Source organism: Barbus barbus, assembly GCF_936440315.1.
Source record: "Barbus barbus genome assembly, chromosome: 5".
Taxonomy (NCBI): Eukaryota; Metazoa; Chordata; class Actinopteri; order Cypriniformes; family Cyprinidae; genus Barbus; species Barbus barbus.
The window spans coordinates 1,094,805-1,117,500 of record NC_136733.1 but is presented as its reverse complement, the minus strand read 5'-3'; the positions used below and the strand labels follow the sequence as shown (position 1 = coordinate 1,117,500).

The 22,696-nt window shown below is 36.0% G+C and overlaps 1 protein-coding gene across 5 annotated transcripts in view; it reads right to left on the bottom strand.

Moving 5' to 3' along the window:
* Positions 1–854: 854 nt before the first annotated feature.
* The window catches only part of LOC306869996 (far upstream element-binding protein 3-like), a 28,840-nt gene continuing 6,998 nt past the window's right edge, over positions 855–22,696 (bottom strand). Inside the window, exons 2-20 of one of the 5 annotated variants that reach the window (XM_079416999.1) lie at positions 18,722–18,830; positions 17,577–17,613; positions 17,412–17,461; positions 17,161–17,232; positions 15,747–15,804; positions 15,452–15,614; positions 13,959–14,057; positions 12,456–12,557; positions 12,267–12,369; positions 9,809–9,909; positions 9,067–9,208; positions 6,691–6,851; positions 6,014–6,087; positions 4,770–4,846; positions 4,621–4,689; positions 3,457–3,528; positions 3,234–3,358; positions 2,446–2,529; positions 855–1,051 (exon numbers count right to left, since the gene is read on the bottom strand). In XM_079416999.1, coding sequence (XP_079273125.1) covers positions 2,521–2,529; positions 3,234–3,358; positions 3,457–3,528; positions 4,621–4,689; positions 4,770–4,846; positions 6,014–6,087; positions 6,691–6,851; positions 9,067–9,208; positions 9,809–9,909; positions 12,267–12,369; positions 12,456–12,557; positions 13,959–14,057; positions 15,452–15,614; positions 15,747–15,804; positions 17,161–17,232; positions 17,412–17,461; positions 17,577–17,613; positions 18,722–18,830 — 1,623 coding nt within the window. In that variant the 3' untranslated portion in view covers positions 855–1,051; positions 2,446–2,520. Of the gene's footprint in view, positions 1,377–2,124; positions 2,530–3,233; positions 3,359–3,456; positions 3,529–4,620; positions 4,690–4,769; positions 4,847–6,013; positions 6,088–6,690; positions 6,852–9,066; positions 9,209–9,808; positions 9,910–12,266; positions 12,370–12,455; positions 12,558–13,958; positions 14,058–15,451; positions 15,615–15,746; positions 15,805–17,160; positions 17,233–17,411; positions 17,462–17,576; positions 17,614–18,721; positions 18,831–22,696 lie in introns of all 5 variants that reach the window. The other 4 variants (XM_079416998.1, XM_079417001.1, XM_079417002.1 and 1 more) reach the window with 4 other exon arrangements.

The following is a 22,696-nucleotide window of genomic DNA, read 5'->3' as shown; positions in this document are numbered from 1 at the left end:
TCTCTTCTCTAACAGACACACACACTCTCTTCTCTAACAGACACACACACTCTCTCTTCTCTAACAGACACACACTCTCTCTTCTCTAACAGACACACACTCTCTCTCTTCTCTAACAGACACACACTCTCTCTCTTCTCTAACAGACACACACTCTCTCTCTTCTCTAACAGACACACACTCTCTCTCTTCTCTAACAGACACACACTCTCTCTCTTCTCTAACAGACACACACTCTCTCTCTTCTCTAACAGACACACACACTCTCTCTTCTCTAACAGACACACACACTCTCTCTCTTCTCTAACAGACACACACTCTCTCTCTTCTCTAACAGACACACACACTCTCTCTCTTCTCTAACAGACACACACACCCTCTTGGACGCCTGAGGGCAGAAGAAAGGAAACTCATCTGTGTTTAAAAATCCATTTAGACCAATGAATCCTCCCACAAACCACTTCTCACTAAACACACACACAGCTGAGCTTCAATTAAAGTAGACACCAAACCAGATGCATTACACTACACTCTTAAGAACACAGGTTCTTCAGATCATTGAAGGAATAGTTCACCCAAAAATGAGAATGTGCTGAAATTTGCTCAGTCAGGCCATCCAAGATAGAGATGAGTTTGTTTCTTCATCAGATGAAATGTCTTAATGCTGGATGTGTTTCAGCTTTTGTCTTCTCCAGATGTTAACTGATGGACTGGAGTGGTGTGGATTATTGTGATGTTTTTATCAGCTGTTTGGACTCTCATTCTGACGGCACCCATTCACTGCAGAGCATCCATTGCTGAGACACTGATGCAGAGACACATTTCTACAAACCTGATGAAGAAAAACTCATCCTGATCTCATATGGCTTAAGCACATTTTTATTTTTGGTGATTGTTTTTCAGCACGTTACTTGCTTTGTAGCATCACATATTACACAGACAATACATCAGAAACCAAACAAGCATCGCAGATCTCTGAGAAGGACGCCGGCGAGCAAAGGAAGAGGCATCGAGAAGTGGTAGTCTTTCGATCATTTTAATACATGGTTACCTGTACACATGAGGAAGAAAAGAAACACTAAAATTAAACACTTTGAAATTATAATATCCCTTTTCATTAAGCAATGAAGTTAATACTAGATCAATTTGGAACTAATCATACATATATTAGATCACACAGAGTAGAAAGCAAAATCTGAATTAAAAAGTGATGGGATTGGGACTGTACAGGAGTCCACAGTGTGTACTGGTGAAGTGTAGGGCGTCAGAGAGACCGGCGGTACCAAATAAGACAAGAACGTTTGATCTTCCAATACTCAGAATATAAAAAACTACAAGTAATTAATACACAGGTAGGCTCTCAGAGGCTTAGCAGTCTTGAACGCTTTAAAGTCGAAGTTTACAGAACTACACACATAAAACTTCTCATCCGTCAGCAAGATGCAACATCAAATTTCAAATTACACATTCACAATCTTTGACAAATCTCAGTATGAAAACAGAACAGAAAAACAGGGACAGTTTTCCTGTAAAAATGCAGGACAAAAAAGTCTTTGATTTAATTATATATATATATTTTTAAATAAAGTATTTAGTCAAGTATCTGAGCATACATACATAGTTTTACAAGAGAGCAAAGGCAAAAAAACAACCTCACGATACGCAAGACCCCCCCTTTCCCCGTCGGATCACCGTAATAAAAAAATTATCCGTTACATTTGCATACGACTACAAAAAACCCCTAAGATCTACAAGTTAAACGTCTGTCAAAATATTAGAGAAACCCATCTTTGTTTCAAAAACATAAGAAATAAGATATTGCACCTTTTTAAACCAGAGTACAATAAAATGACAATGAAAACAGAATACAAAGTACATGAGGAATTACATCATCAGGAAGCGACCGGCGACGTCGTTGCGTTTCTCGTGTAACAAAAGCATATATTTCTGTAACAAAAACATCACAGTTTTTCATCGCACTGAATTAAAATGCTTTATGTAAAAAAAAAAAAAAAAAGAAAAAAAAAAAAGAAAACATTTTGTACACATTCTTAAAACATTTCATGACAAAACGAAACGATAACGAATTCAAGACTGCTAAGCCCACGATCATTTTATTGCAACAGAACTAGAAAAATAAGAGATTATATTGCGCGATCGATCGATGAAACGCCGCGACTCCGGGGTTCGTTTTGGCGATACACATCTATATATATATATCGTTGAATTAAAAAGGAAGAATAGAAAACAAACCAACTCTGAAACGGTCCAAAAGGGATCCCGGAAATCGCCCATTCGAATAATGGTGTACACAAGTATTTAGTAACAATTTGATGTCCTGATTTAGAAATAGTTCTCTTTTTAAATCATATAAGTCATTCTACAGCTAGTGTTTCTCACTAAGAAAAAAAGTAAAAGTCTTCAAGGCGTTGCAAATCTAGAAACCTCTGTTACAAAAGGTCTGTTTCCTCCTCGCAGTGATTCAAAAATCTTCAACTAAAGGGTCTGCAGTCGCCCGCTTTAATGATCCTGCGGGGCGAGAGGAGAAAACACAGCGTCAGGGTCCACAAACATGCGCAATTATTCGTTTTCATGGTTTTCAAAGAAGTCTCTTCTACGGAGCCCCTAAAGGGACATGGTGATGGTAAATATATGGAGACAGGAGGAAAACTGTATTCTTTTAAAAGAAAGAGTGCAACTTTTGTGATGGAAATATGATGTGGAAGGAAAAACTTCTTCAGTGCTTTTGCAAGGTTTCCCAAGGAAACGCAATACTTTTGTAAGAGAAGCAAAGCTGCATTTAGTTGCTCAAAACACAGTAAAAATTGTGAAATATTATTATAATCTAAAACAGCTGTTTTCTGTGTGAATATCTGTTAAACTGTAATTTATTTCTGTGATTTATTTCAGAAATGTTTCTTGATCAGTATATTATAATGATTTCTGAAGATCATGTGACACTGAAGACTGCAGTAATGATGCTGAAAATACAGCTGCAGATCACAGAAATAAATTAGTTTAACACATTCACATAGAAAACAGACATTTTAAATCATAAAAATATTTCATAATTTTTACTGTATTTTTGATCAATTAAATGCAGCCTTGCTGCGCAGAAGAGACTTTTTTCCCCCAAAAACATCTTAATCCTAGCACACTTTTGACCGGTACTGTATGTTGATAACATTATATGATACATAAAGGTGACGGTGTTGGTGGAGTGTGTTTATTACCGGGAGGCCGGGAGCCTGCGTTTGTCCCTGGCCGTAATACGCCCCCTGCTGTCTGTAGTACTCCACCCAGGCGGCGCTATAGTCTGGAGGAGAGCTCTGCTGAGATCCAGGACCGGCGGCCTGAGCTGCACACACACACACACACACACACACACACAGAGAAGCATGAGAACACTGAAGTCCAGCTGGGTTTGACTGACATCATGAGGACAGACGTTCTTACTCTGTTTCTTGTAATACTCCTCCCATGCTTTGCTGTAGTCGGAGCCGCTGCTCTGGCCTTGGCTCTGTTGACCTGCACAGACAAAACACGCAAACTCAGTCTCGGTTTGATCCAGGAACATCACTTACAACTACAGCTGCATGATTAGTCAGAATAGAACTGAAATCATAAGACTGCAATTCATTTAAACAAATATATGCACAGTGAGCGAACCGTGGCACTGTGTTCATTTACACAGCAGCAGCTCATGATCATGATTTCAGCGTCTCGGCTCACAGCAAATGATTCACACGACCTCCATCTGCATAATGCTCCGAGTAACTCATGTGCATTTGGGAACAAAACACACGCAAACCATCTTCACAAACTTATAACAAGAAGCCCTTGTCAAAGAAAGAGAAGTTTGAAGAGCTCCGGCGTCAGAGTAAAAGTTCGACTGTTTTCAACGATTGAAAATCAAGAAATTTGAGCAGTCGGAAATATTTGTGTTTTATTTTACAGTTAAAAAGTAGAATAAAATTATGCATTCATATTTTTCTAATACTATTTGTTTTTCATTTTAAAGTGAATTACATTTGCAATAATTCTTGTTTTAGTATTTGTATGTTTTATAATAATAATAACTTTATTATCATAGCCATATTGATATGTAATCTCAAACTTTTGTCCTAACCCTATACGCAAGCACAAAACAACATTTATGTTATAATTGCAAAAGCTATTAATATTATGTTGGGTGTTACAGGAGATGTTTATAAAGTAACAGAGAAAAGGTAACTTTGTTCCACGTCATCGTTTTTCTATGATTGTTTGTTCTTACAGTGCAGATCCTTTTTTTCACTTTAGGGAAATTGTGCAAAGACTTCTGTTATAACGCTGTAAATGTCAATAACAGATCACGTCCTGTTGGGCTTTTTGTGTGAAACAACAAAAGCTGATCTGAGGCTTTTATCAGGACGAGTAATGAAAAACAACAACAGTATTCCAGTCCCCCCCCCCCCCAAAAAAAGAAAAAGTGGCAGAAAATAATACAGCAGACCGGGAAAATTGTTAGTCGGGCAAATAAAACGCTCTCAGCCGCATCCTTTAAGTGTGCCGACGTTTCCCCCAAACCTTCAGGATGTTTACACAGAAGGAACGCAGCTAAGTGTCTGAGGCACTTGCCTAGCTTTTTATAATACTGCTCCCACGCTTTGGAATAGTCCATCTGGCCGGTCTGAGATCCATTGTGACCTGAAATTAGCAAAATGTAATGAATCTAAAGCAAAGTGCTGTTCCTCAGAAGAAACAGCGATGCTTAAAGGAAATCTTACTGGGGTCCTGCTGGCTCTGAGGCTGCCATGTCTGGTACGTGGTTCCCCAACCTCCAGTCATGAACGTCTGCGGACCACTAACACACAAAACAACACAAACACAACATCAGCATTGCAAACACTCCACAGGAACACGCAGATAATCAACCCGGTCTGAAACACACTGATACACACGAGAACGATTCATCTGAACGCTTCTCATGAAGAATTAGACATGCTCGTGAGGTTCAGTGCATCAGATCTTTAGCACGATCAAGTGATTTTTAATTCATTATTTATGGGATGTGAAGAGTAATAAATTGCACATCAAATTTGGGAGAGAAATAACCCTCCAAGACAACATTTAAAGTCATCAAAAAGTGTTGCATAGACATTGTGATTCAACACTGTATAAATAATGATAATAAATGGGTAATGTTTTTTTTTTTTTTTTACAGAATATTGAAACATGAGTTTTTTTTTTTAATGAAACGATGCTCTAAATATGAAACTAAAAGCACCAGTAGGTGGCAGCAAGTCACTGTCTTAATGAGTGATTCATTGACTCGCTCGATTTCTTCAAATGGCTGATTCATTCAAAAACAAAGCAAACGAATGAGTCGTTGAATTACTGACTCACTCGATTTGTTCAGAAATGTGGATTCATTCGGTAACAAATCACTGCTGCGTGTTGATCAAGAGAGGCTCAACAGTTCGTTCAGTTTAGACCTATTCTTGTAGTAAAATTGAGCAAAAGCAGAAAATATTGAGTCAAAAATGCAACTATTTTAACTTGTTTATTGAGCTGTTGTATAAATCACATTTGCAGCGCTGCAGATATTGGTGAAAAACTACACTCTTGCTGATGTGATATTGCTCAACTATAAACATGAGAGAGATATTTTGCCTCATATCTTGAATTTATGCTCATATAACTGCACTCTAATAGTCTTCATCACAGTCGGTCGCCCTTCATCATGATCATCAGACACGGAATCATTGTAAGATGACGGACAGGTCTGAACAGGGCGCTGCATTAAATGACTATCATTTTAATGAGTTATTTCTTCCATAATTAGTCACACCAGATTTATTTGTTAAACCGACAGCTCTACAAATCTTAGTTTTGAGATCAAGCAAACAAAACATCATCCCGGAGGGAAACCATATTCTGATCTACTCAGACTAAAAATAACCTGAAACTAAAGTTCTTGACCAGAATAAACTCACTGGCAGAGAGGAAATAAAGGAAGGAAGGTACTCACTTCTGATGAGGAGTCGCTGGTCCTTGGGTAAAAGGACTGAGTCCAAAACTGCTGCTTCCTCCCATTCCAGACCCCTACACGAGGAAGAAACAGAATCAGTCATTAACAGGGACTGGACACTCAAGAGTCCGTTAGTAATAAACTCAACTTGGCCATATGATTGAAGTTTAGGTTCACTATGATTATTTTTTGTATGAAATTAATACTTTTATGCATCAAGGATGCATTCAATTGATCAAAAGTGACAGTAAAGACATGTATAAAGTGACAAAAGATTTCTATTTCAAATAAATGCTGTTCTTTTGAACTTTCTATTCATCTGTGAATCCTGAAAAATAAAATATATCACAGTTTCCACAAATATATGGTGCAGCACAACTGTTTTCAACATTGATAATAATCAGAAATGTTTCTCGAGCAGTAAATCAGTATATTATAATGATTTCTGAAGATCATGTGACACTGAAGACTGGAGTAATGATGCTGAAAATACAGCTGCAGATCACAGAAATACATTACATTATAATAAAATGTCACAATTTTATTGTATTTTTGATCAAATAAATGCAGCCTTGGTGAGCAGATTTTTTTTTAAACTTTCTTTCCTCCCAAACTTTTGAACGCTTTTACACCCAATGCACTTGCAAACAGAAAGCCCTGAGAAGCTGATCACTCACCCCGATCTTCTCGTCTATGAGCTGTCTGGCCATTTCCATCTGCTGAGGAGATCCGCGGATGGAGAAGATCCGGACGTTGGGGTCGGTGTTTGGAGGAGGATTTCTCTGCAGCTCCACATGAGCTCCGGACTGCTGGTTGATGTTCTTTATGGTCTCTCCACCTGAGCAGAACACAAACACATGAACACCATCCCTTCTCAAGCTCTGTTTCTCACACAGATCCGTCACATGCAATATATGCTGTTTGAAACTTGAATAACTGGAAGTTTTTTAACTAGACTTAACATAAAAATACAGGTGCAAAACAACTTGCTAAACAACCATATAATCTACAATGGTTTAAAAAGTATGTGGACACAAGGGAGAAATGAATAAAACATAAAAATAAATAAAATAACCAGCTATAAACATCATGGATCAGCAAAAAAAAAAATTCAAGAGTATAACGCCTGCTAAAATGGTTTGGACACAAAGCATAGTTAAAATAAATAAAAACCAAAATTTTAAAATTTAATAAAAATTAAACCATCAGAAACATCAGGGACAATCAAACGTAAAAAAAAAATAAAGAAAAAGAAAAAGCATAAAACTTGTTCACTAAACAGCCATCTACTCTTCAATGGACCAAAGAGAGTAATAAAAAATAAATAAATAACAGATGACAAAAAAAAAAAGACCAGAAAATTGAGGGACAAACAAGTACATTTATTAATAAATACGCAAGACCTGCTGACTAAACAGCCATACAGTCAACAATGGTTTAAAGTATATGGACACAAGAGACAGTAAAAAATAAATAAATAAAATAAAACAAATAAAATTTTAATAATTTAAATTTGTGTGATGATTTGCAGACTGAATGGTTAAATCATCAGCTCGGCGGGGGGGGGTGTACGTCTGGTGTATAAACACACAAGAGCCTGGTAAAGGGAAACTCAGTGATGTCTGAACATTTGTTCACTCATCCAGGCAGTTTGACCCGGAGTGACCCGGGCTGAAAACGCTCATCTAAACCACTCCTCCCGCGCCGGGGACGATGGACTGAGCCGGGCCATTACTCCATTGTCACACAAATTTAACCGCTGCATTAATGAAGCCATTATGAGCTCCAGCGTCAGACAGAGGCGCGGATAAAGAGCCGAGCGCGGAGTTCACCGACGGACCGGTTTAGTTAAAGGATGCTGGTTAAAGCGTGAGACGCTGCTACTGGTGGTCTTCAAGTCGCACTGAAAAGAGCGTCTAACAATGAGATGCATGTCTCACACTGAGGTCAGAGCCAACGGCCCGTCGGGTCTGAGAACGCAAACCTGCTCAATACCACCGGATAATTCATGCAAAACCAATCTGGAGGTGATCTGGTGACTGATGTGGACAGATAAATCACATGTGCACTCTGAAGTGCCATTACACTAACAAGCAACCAGTGATGAAGTATTCTGACAACCACTATAACTTAAATCATTGTCTAAATGCCATGAAAAAACAAAAAAAACATTTTAACTGTCATTTCGTTTTGTCATTGTGTGCGTTTGTCATTTTTATTAATAAAAAGTATTTTTTATTAATATTATGTAGTTTTAGTTTAGTACTTCAAACTTAAATGAAACTTATTTTTATTGTTTATGTTAATTGTTTTTGTCATTTAAAAAAAAAAGTATTTTATAAGGTTTTAGTTTAATTCATTTTATTTATTTTAGTACTTCAGCTTAAATGAAATGAAAACAAGAAATGTTTCCTTTGCAACTAACTGAAGAAAAATTTTAATTTAAATATTTGGTTTGATTTTAATGGTTTCCTTTTCATTTTAGTTGAAATGTTTGTAATTTCGTTAGTTGTTGTCATTTTTATTAATTTTAGTTTAAGTCTGTATTGTTTTTAAATTAGTTCTCATTTTCATTTACTTTGAGGTTCTAGCTGAAGGCTTTTTAAAATATTTGTATCTTAATGTTTCCAAGTAATACATTTTTTATGATTTTAATTTATGATAATAACCCTGCTATGCACTTAAACTCAGTGAATGTCAAGCGCTTCATTCAGCGATGAACAGAACAGCACTCGTCAGATAAACAGCGGTTTCAGACCACCCAGAAGATGTTTTAACCCATTGTATTGCAATGAAGAGCTCAAAAGCTCCCTACAGAGTGAACACTTACAAGGGTCATTTATACACAGTGACATTTCAGAAAAATGTGCATCTTTTGAGTTAAGACAAGCAAACTGAATTTCCACCAACTAAAAACTGACTCCACTTGGTTTCCTAAATTATATCCAATACAACTTTCCAATCTAATAATAAATTAAACACCTTATGTACTGTTTGTGACGTTGCTTTAATAAAAGCGTCAGTGAATGGCTGAATGCAGATGAAGTCCTAACCTTTCCCGATCACGAGGCCACACTTATCAGCTGGTATTGTGTAGGTCACTTCCTGCAGGCCTCCAGGAGTTCCCATGTTCCAATCACCGCGACCTCTGCCGCGACCTCTGGGTCCAACCGGGCCTCCGAACCCATCACGCTCCTGAACGGAAACAGACAAGCCATTAAAATATTTACTCTAATTCATTCATGATTACACATGATGTGTAATTAATTAATTGCACATCAACTCTGGCTGAGAAATTAGACTCCAAAAGTCATTGTGTTAAATAAGTAAAGCATGAATAGACATTACAAAAAAATTGCTTTAGAAATAAATATGATTCAACATGGCATAAAAAATGGGTATTAATGAATTTTATAATGAACACTGAGATATGAAATGACTTAAAAGTGGATGATGACTCAAAATGTGAATATCATGAAAAAGGTCAATATTTTGTCTCATTTCAGAAAGTGAAACCCATATATTATATAGATTCATTACACAGAGTGAAATATTTCAAGCCTTTATTTCTTGAAATTTTGATGATTATGACTTACAGATAATGAAAACCCAAAATTCAGTGTCTCAGAAAATTAGAATATTACATAATATCAATAACAAATGGATATTTTAAACAGAAATGTCAGGCGGGTGATGTTTTTTGTGGTAATTTCATGAATTTGAGGCTCATATAACTGACTCCGTCACACAGTCCTGCATCATGATCATCAGTGAAAGATGAGGTTCCAGACGTACCTGTGCCGTTTGGACCAGATCGTTGATGAGGTGAACCGCGTGCTGACACCGGTCCGGCTGACCCATGACCTGAGCGATCCGGTCCGGATTGATCCCGTCATCTGAAACAGACACAGCTTTATGAGTTCAGATCCGGAGAACTACAGCCCTGCAAAACTACTCTATCACACTGACATGTGAATTTATAAATGATCAAAAACATCTCATTGATTGACATTAATAAACTTAAATTAGATTTTTTGACTATTATTTCATGTCAGGCTTTACAGGGTTAACATGGCTTTAATTGCTTAAACGTAATAAAATAGATTAAAACTAATTATGCCTCATTTATTCCTTGATGCACTGAATATAATTCTCTACTAATTTGACATATTTCTCTGAACCGGGTCAACAGGGTAACACTTTACAATAAGGTTCATTAGTTAATAACATTAGTAAACATGAACTACGAATGAGCAATACTTCTACAGCATTTATTTATCTTAATTTCAGCATCTACTAATGCATTATTAAAATCACAAGCTGTGTTTAACATTAATGCGTGAATAAACAATGAACAACTGTATTTTCATTAACTAACATTAACAAAGATTAATAAATAGTGTAATAAATGCATTGTTCATGTAAGTTAATACATTAACTAATGTTAATAAATGACACATTGTAAAGTGTTACCATTTTCAGACAACTTATTTAATATATGTTATCATTAATAAATAATGACATTCAAATTTAAATCTATTCATGCATTCTTCCATCATGGTGCACAAAATTAAACTTGATCCATTTCATTACGTTTAAGCAAAATAGCATTTAAAAACTTTCATCTTTATGGAAGTCCTCTATACATGCATATAATCATGTTTATGGATAATTCACTCACAAAAATGTATTAAAAACTACACTATACAGCAGGATTAATGAACTATTTCCACTGAATTCTCCTTCCTGATTCTGCACCTTGTTTGCTACTTCAGTTCAGTTTCAGTGTGAATGAATTGAACAGGCACTCTCAGCAGAATCGCTCAGCAGCATGAATATTCATGGGATTGTAAACATATGAGAGAACAGTATATTAATCCCCGTAAACTTCTTAACGTGTCAATGATCCTGCTGGTCCTCCACAGACTTAAGAGATTTGTGTGATCGAGTGCGTCCCAACATGCCCTAACCTGATCTCAGCAGCATCGTCCCGAAACACACACAGGTTCAGATAAAACACACACATCCTACAGCAGGAGCGGTTGAGACAAACTAAACTCACAAAATAAACTAAACTCATGCACTTTGCAGGTACTTTTGCATGACTTCAGGTGCATTAGCATGCAAACTTTGGCTCATTACCTTTCAAACTATTGAACAAATTTCAGTTTAGCAGTGTTTTATTTTTTTGTCAAGCTGCTCTGGAAAGTCTTGTGTTGTAAAAAGTGCTGCACAAATCAATTTCAGGAAGGTAAAACACTCCTTAAACATTAAAAGTAAAACAGACTGTATGATTCGAAACTATAAACCAAACCATGATTCTTAATATATATTATGGATCCTTAATTATCCACGAAAATGTGTTTGAATAAAGTGAAATGCAGTAAACCAGTCTATGTTTTTTACAATTTTGCAATGCAAAATCAACAAAGGTCTCTTTTTTTGACTAAGTCAACATTTAATTATAAAATAATCAGAAAAAGCGCAGTACAACTGATACATTAGTTTGATAAAGAAACACGCATGAATGAGAGAGCACGAGACGATGCAATGTGGACTAGAATTTGCTAAAAGAAATCCACACTTGTTTCTTAATAATTTGCACTGCTGATTTCAAAAACAGTGCCCGTTTTGCTCTCACACATCTCACTTTCTCACTGAATATGATGCATTTTTGAAGCCGTTTTGCTTCTGAGAATCATATGAAGAGTTCATTTGCTAAATCAAATAACGGTTTTAATTCTCAAAAATCATGTTTTTTCATTGTGCTTTCCAATTCATCTAAATCAAACTGCAGTTGGGTTATTATGACTAGGTTAAAAAATAACTTTAAAAAACACAAAAACATAATAAAAAACATGATTTTTGAAAATTTGTAAAAATGGAAAATAAACTCTTCATATATAAAGTGAAGACATGATTCCTACCACAATCTGAGCCAGATTAGAGATATTTGTTTAAATTTCAGCCCTTTTTCACATGCATGAACGATTCTGAAGACATTATTTTATGTCTAATCATGATTTACACTCTTGCCACTCCTTACAGACTACAGATAATACATTTTGAATACTTCTTTGTCAATAAAACTAATGCTTTTGGCATATGACTGGTAAAGTGCAATACAGTTGATAGCGTCACTATATTAGGTAATATTAAACCTTTTTTTGTTACGAGATGTAGGGGTGTCTAATTCGTCAGTATCTGGCATGTATGTTAACGCTGCACAAACATGAGGTTTGTGAACACTGACCTGGTTTGAACTGGATCCTGACTCCTGCATCATTCTGAATCTTCTTAATCATCTCCCCGTTTCTGCCAATGACGATTCCCACTGCGAATCTGGGCACTGCCACCTGCATGAGCAAACCAACAATCAAACACGTGGCCTTTCCGGCTTCATCGCAGCTCTAAATGAAGCCAGAGCTGAACGTGTTCTTACATCAATGCTGCTGCCCAGTCTGGAGCCGAAGTCACTGCGGCCGCTCCGGAAATCTCCCTGATCCTTTTCCCTGATGATCTCCACCACCAGCTCCCGCGCTTGCTGTACAGAACACACACTCAGAGTCAGACACGGAGCTCAAACATCATGTGTCCCAGGAACACAAAAGCAGTCATCAGTAGCACAGCAGTGTTTCCCCTATAAATTTTTCCAGCAGCGGTGCTGTTACGTGCCGGAGGTTGTTACCAAGCCGCTCGCGGGGGGTCCGAGGGCATGCACCCCCGGAAGATTTTTTATTTTTTTTAATAACCCCTTAAACCATGACTTCTGGCAAGTTTTGTGGATAGAAATGAACTTTGAGACATACAAACTTGACATACCATCAACAGAAGGCATGATTATTGCAGCACGTACCTTGAACTGGTCACAAACAAGATTAGGACAGGATTATTCATGTTTTTGATCGGATGTTGGGTTATTTTTTTGTGAAAAAAGGTATGTACCAGGTATCTGCATGAAGAGATTTCAGTGTGCCTGGAGCTGTAGGTATACAGAAATCTTAATGAATGAATAATGGATCTGATTAAAATCACCCTATTCAGTGGAAAAGTCACGCTCACAGTTCACACTGGAGATTGGTATGCCACAGGATTTCACCCATCTGAAAAATGAATGGTATTTTCAATACCAGTGAAAATTCACGGTTTTCGGTACCAATTTCGCAGTTCGCTTTCTCCTTTCCACAAGCGCTTGCTCGCTCTCCCGTGGCATCTGTCGTTGCTATGCAACCATGAACAGAGGAGCGCAAAACGAGAGTGCCGCGTCGCTTTCCGCGCGCCCACATTTGAAATATTTGCATATGAACGTGAATGTGAACGGCCCCTTATGGCAACGTGACATTAGCCTAATCAAAAATTATTTCCATTTGTGGCTCTTTCCTCCTTTCTTGTCAACAAGTGGATTCAGAGCCATGCATTAGCAGCGCCGCCGGTCGACATGTTTGTGTTTTTAGGTAAGTGAATGACGTGAATGTCGTGATATTACTGCGCCGCTGCTTAATACATTGTAGGGGAAACACTGCACAGGTATATTTGTAGCAATAGCCAACAATACATTATATGGGTCAAAATTATACATTTCTCTTTTATGACAAAAATCATTAGGATATTAAGTAAAGATCAAAATATTTTTAAAATTTCCTTCTGTAAATATATTAAAACTTCATTTTTGATTAGTAATATGCATTGCTAAGAACTTCATTTGAACAACTTTAAAGGAGATTTTCTCAATATTTAGATTTTTTTGCACCCTCAGATTCCAGATTTTCTAATAGTTGTATCTCAGACAAATATTGTCCTATCATAACAAACCATACATCAATGGAAAGATTATTTATTCAGCTTCAGATGATGTTTACATCTTAAATAAAAACTTATGACTGGTTTTGTGGTCCAGGGTCACATATATGCTGTGGATCTGTGACTGTATCGCTGATAAACAGACCTGAACTTTATAAGGGTCTCCAGTGATTCTCAAGGGTTTGTCTGATCCAGTGGGCATTGGGTCGTCCTGAATCATGATCATCTTTACTCCTGTCCTCTCCTGTCGACAGACAACATTCATTTACGTTTAAAAATGTTACTTTTTAACATAATTTAATGATGTGCAGATTAATCTAAATAATTAATTGCACATCAATTTAACTGCATGACTGAGACGTTACACCCCCCTCCCCCAAAAAGAAAAAGATTATTTAAATAATAATTGTGTTAGATGAGAAAAGCGTTGAAAAAAGCAGCTTTTTTAAATGCTAAAATATACAGATATTTTTCAAATCAAAATTATACTGTTAATATGAAAGCAAAAGCAAAGTCACTTTCTTAGTGAGTCATTGAATAAATCACACAACCGATTCTGATTCGCTCAGAAACAAAGCAAAGTCTTTATGAATGAGTCATTGACTCACTCAAATCATTCAAATGGCAGATTCATTCGGAAACTAAGCAAGTGACTGGGTCTTATTCACTAATAATTTGCGAACATTATTTGTATTTATAAGCATATTCGCACGTCTTGTGTCATCTTACGCAATGCGAAGTGTGCAGTCCTAAAAATCAGTTCATATACAATAAAACACCTTTTGCACAGAGCTTTCATTAGCTGGCTGTTTCAGAGAAACCTCGCAGCTTGAGGCGAGCTATAGTAACTCAACTCTTTCACTGTATAATTTTAACATGAAATAGAATTATATATAACTATCATCCTAAAATGAAAAACTTTATCTTAAATAGAGAGGGAGAGAGATTATTAAGACAGAGTGTGATTTTTTTGTGTACGTGTGCTTTCAGTTGTTCCTATATTTTTTTCTTAAATTTAGAATAAATTTAAGTACGCAAGTTTTATCATAAGCAGGTTTCAAGCACAAATTTGTGCATATGCATGCTTAGTGAATGAGACCCACTGTCCTTATGAATGAGTCGGATGGGATCGTGGACCGCAGCGATGGGATGTAGTGTATGACATGATTGACATTTGCTGGCTTTGGCTAGCCTCCAAGCTCAAACATGCCTATATTGAATATTATTACGCATCGCAAGTTATTGTAAGCCAATCTGACATTACACAGTTTACACATATCCTTTTCTAAAAAATAATCCCACACCTTGCTGGTCTTTCGCGTGGTCATTTTGAGCTCGCCGCAACTGACATGAAGAAAACGCATGCGAGGTCTGAGGTTAAAATTGCATTGCCATTTTGCATATTACATTTCAAATTGAATTTAGCTACACATATGCTTCCATAGAAACCAAGCAGGTGATTGTCTTTACTAATGAGTCATTGTATCACTCGCTGGATACATTCAGTAATGAAACGGAGACGCTCAACAGTTCTGCTGTGGCTTTGATTGGAAGCATTTTCACTTGCGAAACTGAGCACAATATATACAAATAAAGATTGACTTGTGGCAGCAAATGTTAGAGAAGTAACAAACCAACCTGAAGCTGTTTGATGGTGTCGCCTCCCTTCCCGATGACCAGGCCGACTTTACTGGCCGGGATCAGGATCTCCTGGATGGCGCTGTTCCCGTCCATCTGAGTATGAAAGCCCGGTCCGTTCCGACACCGGTCCACGATCTGCCCCAGCAACCGCTTGGCCTGCCTGCCGAACACGAACCACAGCAGACAAATGACTGGCGCTCATTCAGCAAACTCTGACACTAATAGATCTGAAAGTGTTGCGTTTGTGCTCAAGGGTTAAACTGCGGCGCTATAGAGGGCAGTGCTTTCTTACTCGATGCTTTCTGGGGTCCCAGTCAGGGTGCAAGGCCTATCCATCATACCGCCACTGTCTGTGGGGGGCGACATGACAAATAATTGCAAGCAACTCAAAACTAATTAGTAACCAAAAAATGCAAACACAGACTGTGGGCAACGAGGAGCTGCTGTTCAGCTCACTTTTTCGTGGGCATTTCGCAATCGTACCAATTTTTGCTCAACATGGCTAATGTGACGTCATCTTATACATCATAATAGCTTCAGAGTTGGTTTTCTCTCTGGATATTGCAATGATATTAGCAACAAATGAAGTTATGACTACAGATGGATCAAACACTTTGACATAATTTTTTAAAATCAATACTCATTATACATTCATTTTTATCACTAAAACCATAATAAATGGTACAATTTGGCAAGAAAAGCACCCAAACAATGCCATTACAGAGTGTTCAAAAAATTATTTATTTGTTTGCATAAATTCAACTGTAGAGATAGACACAGATCTAGTAAAGATAAAAGATAATTAAGCAAAAAATGAAATTATTATAAATTAAAATAATCAATTACTAAGGATCAGGTATGAATAAAAAAATTCTCAAATGTATTATAGTTTATGATTATTATTAATTACATATTGTATTAAATATCACTATTTATTACACATTTTATAATATTTAAATAGTTTCATTATATTATTTTTCTTTAAATTGTATTTACATTTATGCATAAGGAGAAGGATAATTTCACAATTTAGCATAAATGCAATGTAACAAATTATTATAAATTAAAATCAAGAATATGTATCAATAATTTCTCAAATGTATATTACAATTTATAATTAAATATGTATTGAATATTAACATATTTGTTTTATTAGAATATTTATAGTTTCATTACTATCATTTGTTTATTTATAAAATCAAGAATTACTAAATTGTATGCATCAACGATATTCTCAAATGTATGATTAGAACTTATACTTAAATATCAATCTAATATTGCATAATTTATATTTAAATAGTTTCATTATAATTTAGAATAATTCGTTATTACAATATTATAATTAATAAAATATTTTTATATTTTTATTACAATTTTTAGGCATTTGGCAGACGCATTTTCCATTGCATGTTTACATTTCATCAGTACTTGCTTTCCCTCGGAATTGAATCGAATTGTTTGAGCTTCAGGAAAGACAGATGTGTTGTTTTTTTCACACATTTATAATCAAATAAAAATCCACATTAGACAGATGCAGTCAGTGGCATCTTAAAATCTGTTGTAAACGTCACGCCACATTCGCCTCACTCTCTGAGTCCTCTCGAGGTCTTTGAGGAATAATATAAATGATATCAAACTAGACAAACTTGAGGTTTATGGAAGCAGAAAACCAGAAGATGAAGGACTGTAATCGGATCAGAACGTACCGGAAGCGATCTGGATCTTGCAGTTGGATTCCAGCTGAATTCTTGTGATCTGTTCACCGCCCCGTCCAATGACTGCCGGACAAGAAACACACACAGATCAGCTTATATCAGGCCAAAAACTGCATGCATGCTACTTATTAAAGAAAATAATTAAATATACAGAGTTCAGCTTCTAAAAGGCCAAAAATTGTGTGCATACTAAGAAAAGACTACTAAAGCTCAAATGTTTGTGCAAAATCCACAGCACTTACTGAATCCAACCATCTTATCAGGCACTTTGAAGTCTTCCGTTATTATAGCCCTAAACAAATCACATAACAATTATTCCAGCTGTGCATAGAAATGCACGTTTATTAATCTAAAACTACAAAGTGCAATAGCACAATATAAGAGTTTGAATGAATGAAAGCGCTCACCTTGTACCATGTACCATCGCTCCGAGCTGGTTAGCCACTTCACAGAAACAGAAGGGAAAAATACATGTGTTTATTACTGAGAAATACACAGAGCATCATATTACAGTCTGGCAGAAGAAACTTCAAACCTTAGAATACGCAAATGTAAAAAAAAAAAAGGTGCATTTAAAAATACAGTCTAATTTATTATATTTCAAGTTTTGAGACAATAGAAGTGCTTTGATAAAATGTTGGGGTTTAAAAGTTTTAATAAATAGTTCAAAAATTAAATAGATTAAATATTAATCAAATTAAATGTATTCTCTAACAAATAATGTTTTAGATATTCAATGAATTGCAAATAAATAAAAAATTGCAAAATGTTAAAATATGACAGCCATGATTTGGTGAGATGTGTGACGTTTACATCCTCTATTAGTCAAATATGAATAACTACATTAACTTGCAGGTCTAAACTCACCAGACTTAACCTTTTGGTACGCAGAAAAACCTTTAGATCTTGTAATATCCACTCCATTGGCACTTTTAATATTGTTTGTATTCATGCTAGTTTCAGTTAAACATTCATGCAACACAAAAATATTCAATTTAAAATGCCATGAAGCGTAAGCATCAAGAAACAAGTTTTTTGTTTACAAATAAGATTCACAAGTAATTAATTAATATAACTTTGGGGAGGTTTCTTTTTTTTCTAAGAAAAATTTCAAAAATATATTATGCCAAGCTACTTAATAAAGCTGTCCTTTCAAATTTTAGTAATAGCCAATAACAATGAGCCAGAAAAAAGCGCAGTTTTTTACCACGGTGTGTTTGAATCACAGTGTTTCTTTGCCTCTATGATGTGTTTCTGCAGCCACACAAACAGCTTTCACTTCCTCAAACGTCTCTCGCTGTTTCTGACGTTTGCTATCTCTTTCGCAAGCAGCTCAAGAACAGAAGTACCAATCAATGGCTCGTGCAGAAAAATGCTGTCGAAGGTCAATGCTTCATAAAGTGCTGCATTGATTTTAACCTCAGAGTTACTTTACATTCATCCTATCTACTGTATTACTCAGACGACACTGGCTGATCGCACACTGCTGACAAAACTCATGTTGACAATTAATCATTTAGCAGACAACTGTAAGTGCAAAAACCCCCAGCACCTCCTTCATCCAGTGAGCGCTTCTGCCCTCCGTAGCCGTACAGCGAGGCATCGACGACCGGAGACGAGTTGTTCAGATGCTGCATCTGCTCTCCGCCCATTTTAGCAATCTGTGAGAGATCAGAGAACAAACCACGGACTGAAACATTCCTGAGTGTGCACTTACACACACTGAAAACAATGACAATTAAATAATTAAACACAGACACATGCATAAATATATACATACATACGCGGTCCACTTTGACCCGGAACAGATGCATAAAAATGCCAAAAATCTGGGATTTTTTTTTTCTTAGGCCATATCGCCCAGCCATTTTATTTTGTTTTTACAAAAAATCTGATTTACGATTTAAATCTATTTTTTTCCCCCCTACTTAAAATCAATCTGCCGATGACAAAGAAATTGATCAAAACAAGTTTTAACTGCATTTTGTTTTGATTTTTCCTTCTGGGATTTAATCTGGATTTCCCTCTTGGGGTTAAAGTGCAATCAGAAACAACAGCCAAAAAGACAAGCTGGCAGGCCCTGCCATTGTAAAAAGTGAATATGTAACTTAACATAACGTAACATAACAAAATTGTGTGACCCTTTTTGATAAGCTTTCTTTAAACAAGTTTTAACATCTTGCTATTCAGTAGACAGGAGGTAGTTCTGATAAAGTGCAAACAAAACATTCAACAGCATTAAATATCACATGTGCACTGAAGTTATTTAACAGTAATCAGTTTTTCCACATGGTGTGAACACTGTTCTGGGCCGATGTCTCAGTTGAAAACGAAACTAAAGAGACGGACATCAAAATAGCTGAGACTGCAACAACAGACGCTCACATTGACAAGCGCTTGTGAGCGAGAGGGTATGAGAAACAGCTCAGCGTTGGTTTAAGAGTTATATATTTGTTATCAGTCATGACTTAACGGGGAAAAATAGAGCAGACACTGAACATGGCTGAAGCTTTCTAGAGTGTGTCCGCCAGTCGCCCGCATTCACCTTCAAATGGAGTATACTTTGAAAGGCTGCGCGTTCGCGTATAAAAACGAAGTAACTACTGGAGCTCAGAGGGGAGCGTCGGCGGATGTTAAAAAGAAAACCGATTTTCATTCGACGTAAACTACACATTCCAGTTAATCGATAAAATCTATTTATCGCCCAGCCCTAATATATATCTCCACACACACATATAAAATAAACAAATACATACGTTTAATATATGTAATTACATTTTAAATTAAATATATTTTTAAAAATGTGAATTTAATTAATTTTTTTTTAAAAAGCCCAGATTTGTTTTGGTGGAACAAAAACTTTGCTTTTTCACAGAACAAAAACAAAACAAAAAACTACTGTAACAAACAAAACACACACACACACACACACACACACACATCTATAACAATTGAGGGGCAAATGCATACAAAGAAATAATTGGACAGGTCATTGTACAAAATACAAGCTTGTAAATTGAGTCATTCATTCATACAAGTACAAACTAAATAGTAATAGGATTTCTGCTAGCAAAAAAATAACAATGGTAAAAATGATAATGGATACAGAAAAGAAATAAAGCGCATTTTCCTGAGTATTATCAGCAATCTAAAAAATTAATTAATTAATTAAATTTATTTATTATTTGTAATGCTCTCATTGCATTGCGTGCAGTTGTGAGCATTAACACAATTTTGCTGAAATATATCATGAAATGTGTCACTATGTGCTACAAAAGCAGGTCATTTTATCATTGCTGTATTCATTTAAAACCACTGTATTAGCAACAGAAGTATACCAATAAAATATAAATGTGATGCTAAAAATAAATAAAAATAATTGTGCATAAAACTGTAAATAATTATATTAATTAAGCTTTGTATAATTATTTTTAAAATTGTGTGTGTGTGTGTGTGTGTGTGTGTGTGTGTGTTATAATGATTCCATAATTTTTAATAATTTTTAATCTGCATCTGAACGGCACATTAGAGAGAAGCGACTCAACTCAAAGCAAGAGGCCATTTTGAGCAGAAAGACTGGAGCGGGGCAGAAAGAGAGAGAGACAGGCCCGTCTCCACCTCTTCCCTCCAGCTAAACCCTCTTTCTGGGGAATGCTGGGAAGGAATGCTAGCTATGTGAGCGGCGGGATAAACGAGCGACCCAAGGGAACGACTCCAGAGAAACACAGGAGAAGGTAAACAGCGGTCGGAAGACTTCAGATTAACAACTGGCCACTCATCGTCCACTCGAGCCGGACAGCAGGGCCTTTCCTTTCAGTAAACGAATGATTAGTGTGAGGAGCGAACCCAATGCGGGTCAATGGAGCGCATTAATTACCCATGATGCAACAAGCACACGAGTGTTCATGCAGATACGCCGTGTCATGACAGGTGGAGAAACGAGACCGTTCACTTTTACACGCTCACGAATTAATGCTAATTACCACCTGCTTTGATTGATTCAATGGTGACTAATTAAATCCAACCTGATGAGGGACAGGTTCCAAAAAATTGTTTTTAGTGAAAGAGCAAAGCTTTGCAAATTCTTTAAGATCATCAAAACACACATTAAATATTTAATTGATTTTTTTTTTTAAAGATATATAACCATTTAAATAAAAGAGCCACTTTTCACATCCAGGTCATTTTTGAACCAGATATGTATGGAGTACCATTAGCTGTCAAAAAACACTTTAAATTATCTTATATTATTAGTTATATATTAGTGTTAAAAAAAAAAAATCTATCGTGTTTTTCCCGTATCTCACACACTTTTGGGACTGAATATGTGCAGCTATGAATATGAACCTCTGCAGCATGAAAAAAAACTGACATTTTTATTTAATATTAATGAGTAATATTAATGTTGTTTTGTTAGAAATAATTATGTCTGTTTCATAATTTGAGTGTTTTTGATCAATCATGAGTTATAAATTCAAAGGAATTTAATAAAATCCCATTCATTCTAATGGGGTTAATACGGGTAGTTCTCAGATTATATATTCTTATACATTTCATACATGTATTCAAATACAATTTCTCAAATATTAAAAACATATTTTTTGGTGTGGTTCATGTCATTTGAAATTAAGGAATTTCTCAATATTTAAATTAATAAAAAAGGGGTAAATGCAGTACTAACATGCTTTGACATACTCTACATTTTTCACATTCACTCATTAACGAGCAGCTGCTGATAAGAAACAAAATGGTTTTAGATGAAAATATTAAGCGAATATTGCATTTCTTTGAGCTTATGCCAGTAAAAGTAATTTATTTTACAACTTTTCAGAGTAATATTGTTGTTGTTTTGTTAGAAATAAATACTTCCTTTTATAAATTTGGGCTGGTTTTGAGCAACCATGATTTAATTAAATTTCATTCGTTCTAATTATATGTTCTTATAAACTTCATAGAACAATACATTAAAATTAAATTACTCATCGATATTGAATATATATATATACACACACACAAAAGTATTTTAATGTATCTTTTTCAGTGTGGTTTATGCAAAATTTGAATTTCTTAATTTTTAAGTACTAAAATATAATAATTTATAGATTTCTTCACATTTACTCATTAATTAGAGGTTGCTGATCAGATACAATATGGTTTTAGTTGAAAAATATTAAGTAAATATTAAGATTCTTCACGTCCAGACCCGGAATGTGAAAACATACAGATTTTGAATGCATTACAAGGGTTAAAACATGACAGCTGTCATTGCACAGGTGAAGCTGATTATGTAATGCGTTCACATGCACGTCATCACAAATCAAACACAAACAAGCGCTCGTTTCTATCGCAGGAGAGCAAACTACAGATAAAGTGCATTGTGACGGCAGATAGCCTAAATCAGCTCTGGAGCGGCGCGTTTTCTACACAGGCTATAAAACGGACCTGAGATTCCGGACGAGAGCCCAGGTCTATTTTCTTCCCCGGCAGAGCTGATAAAAGCTGAATGCACAGGCGTCCGGCCTGCGCT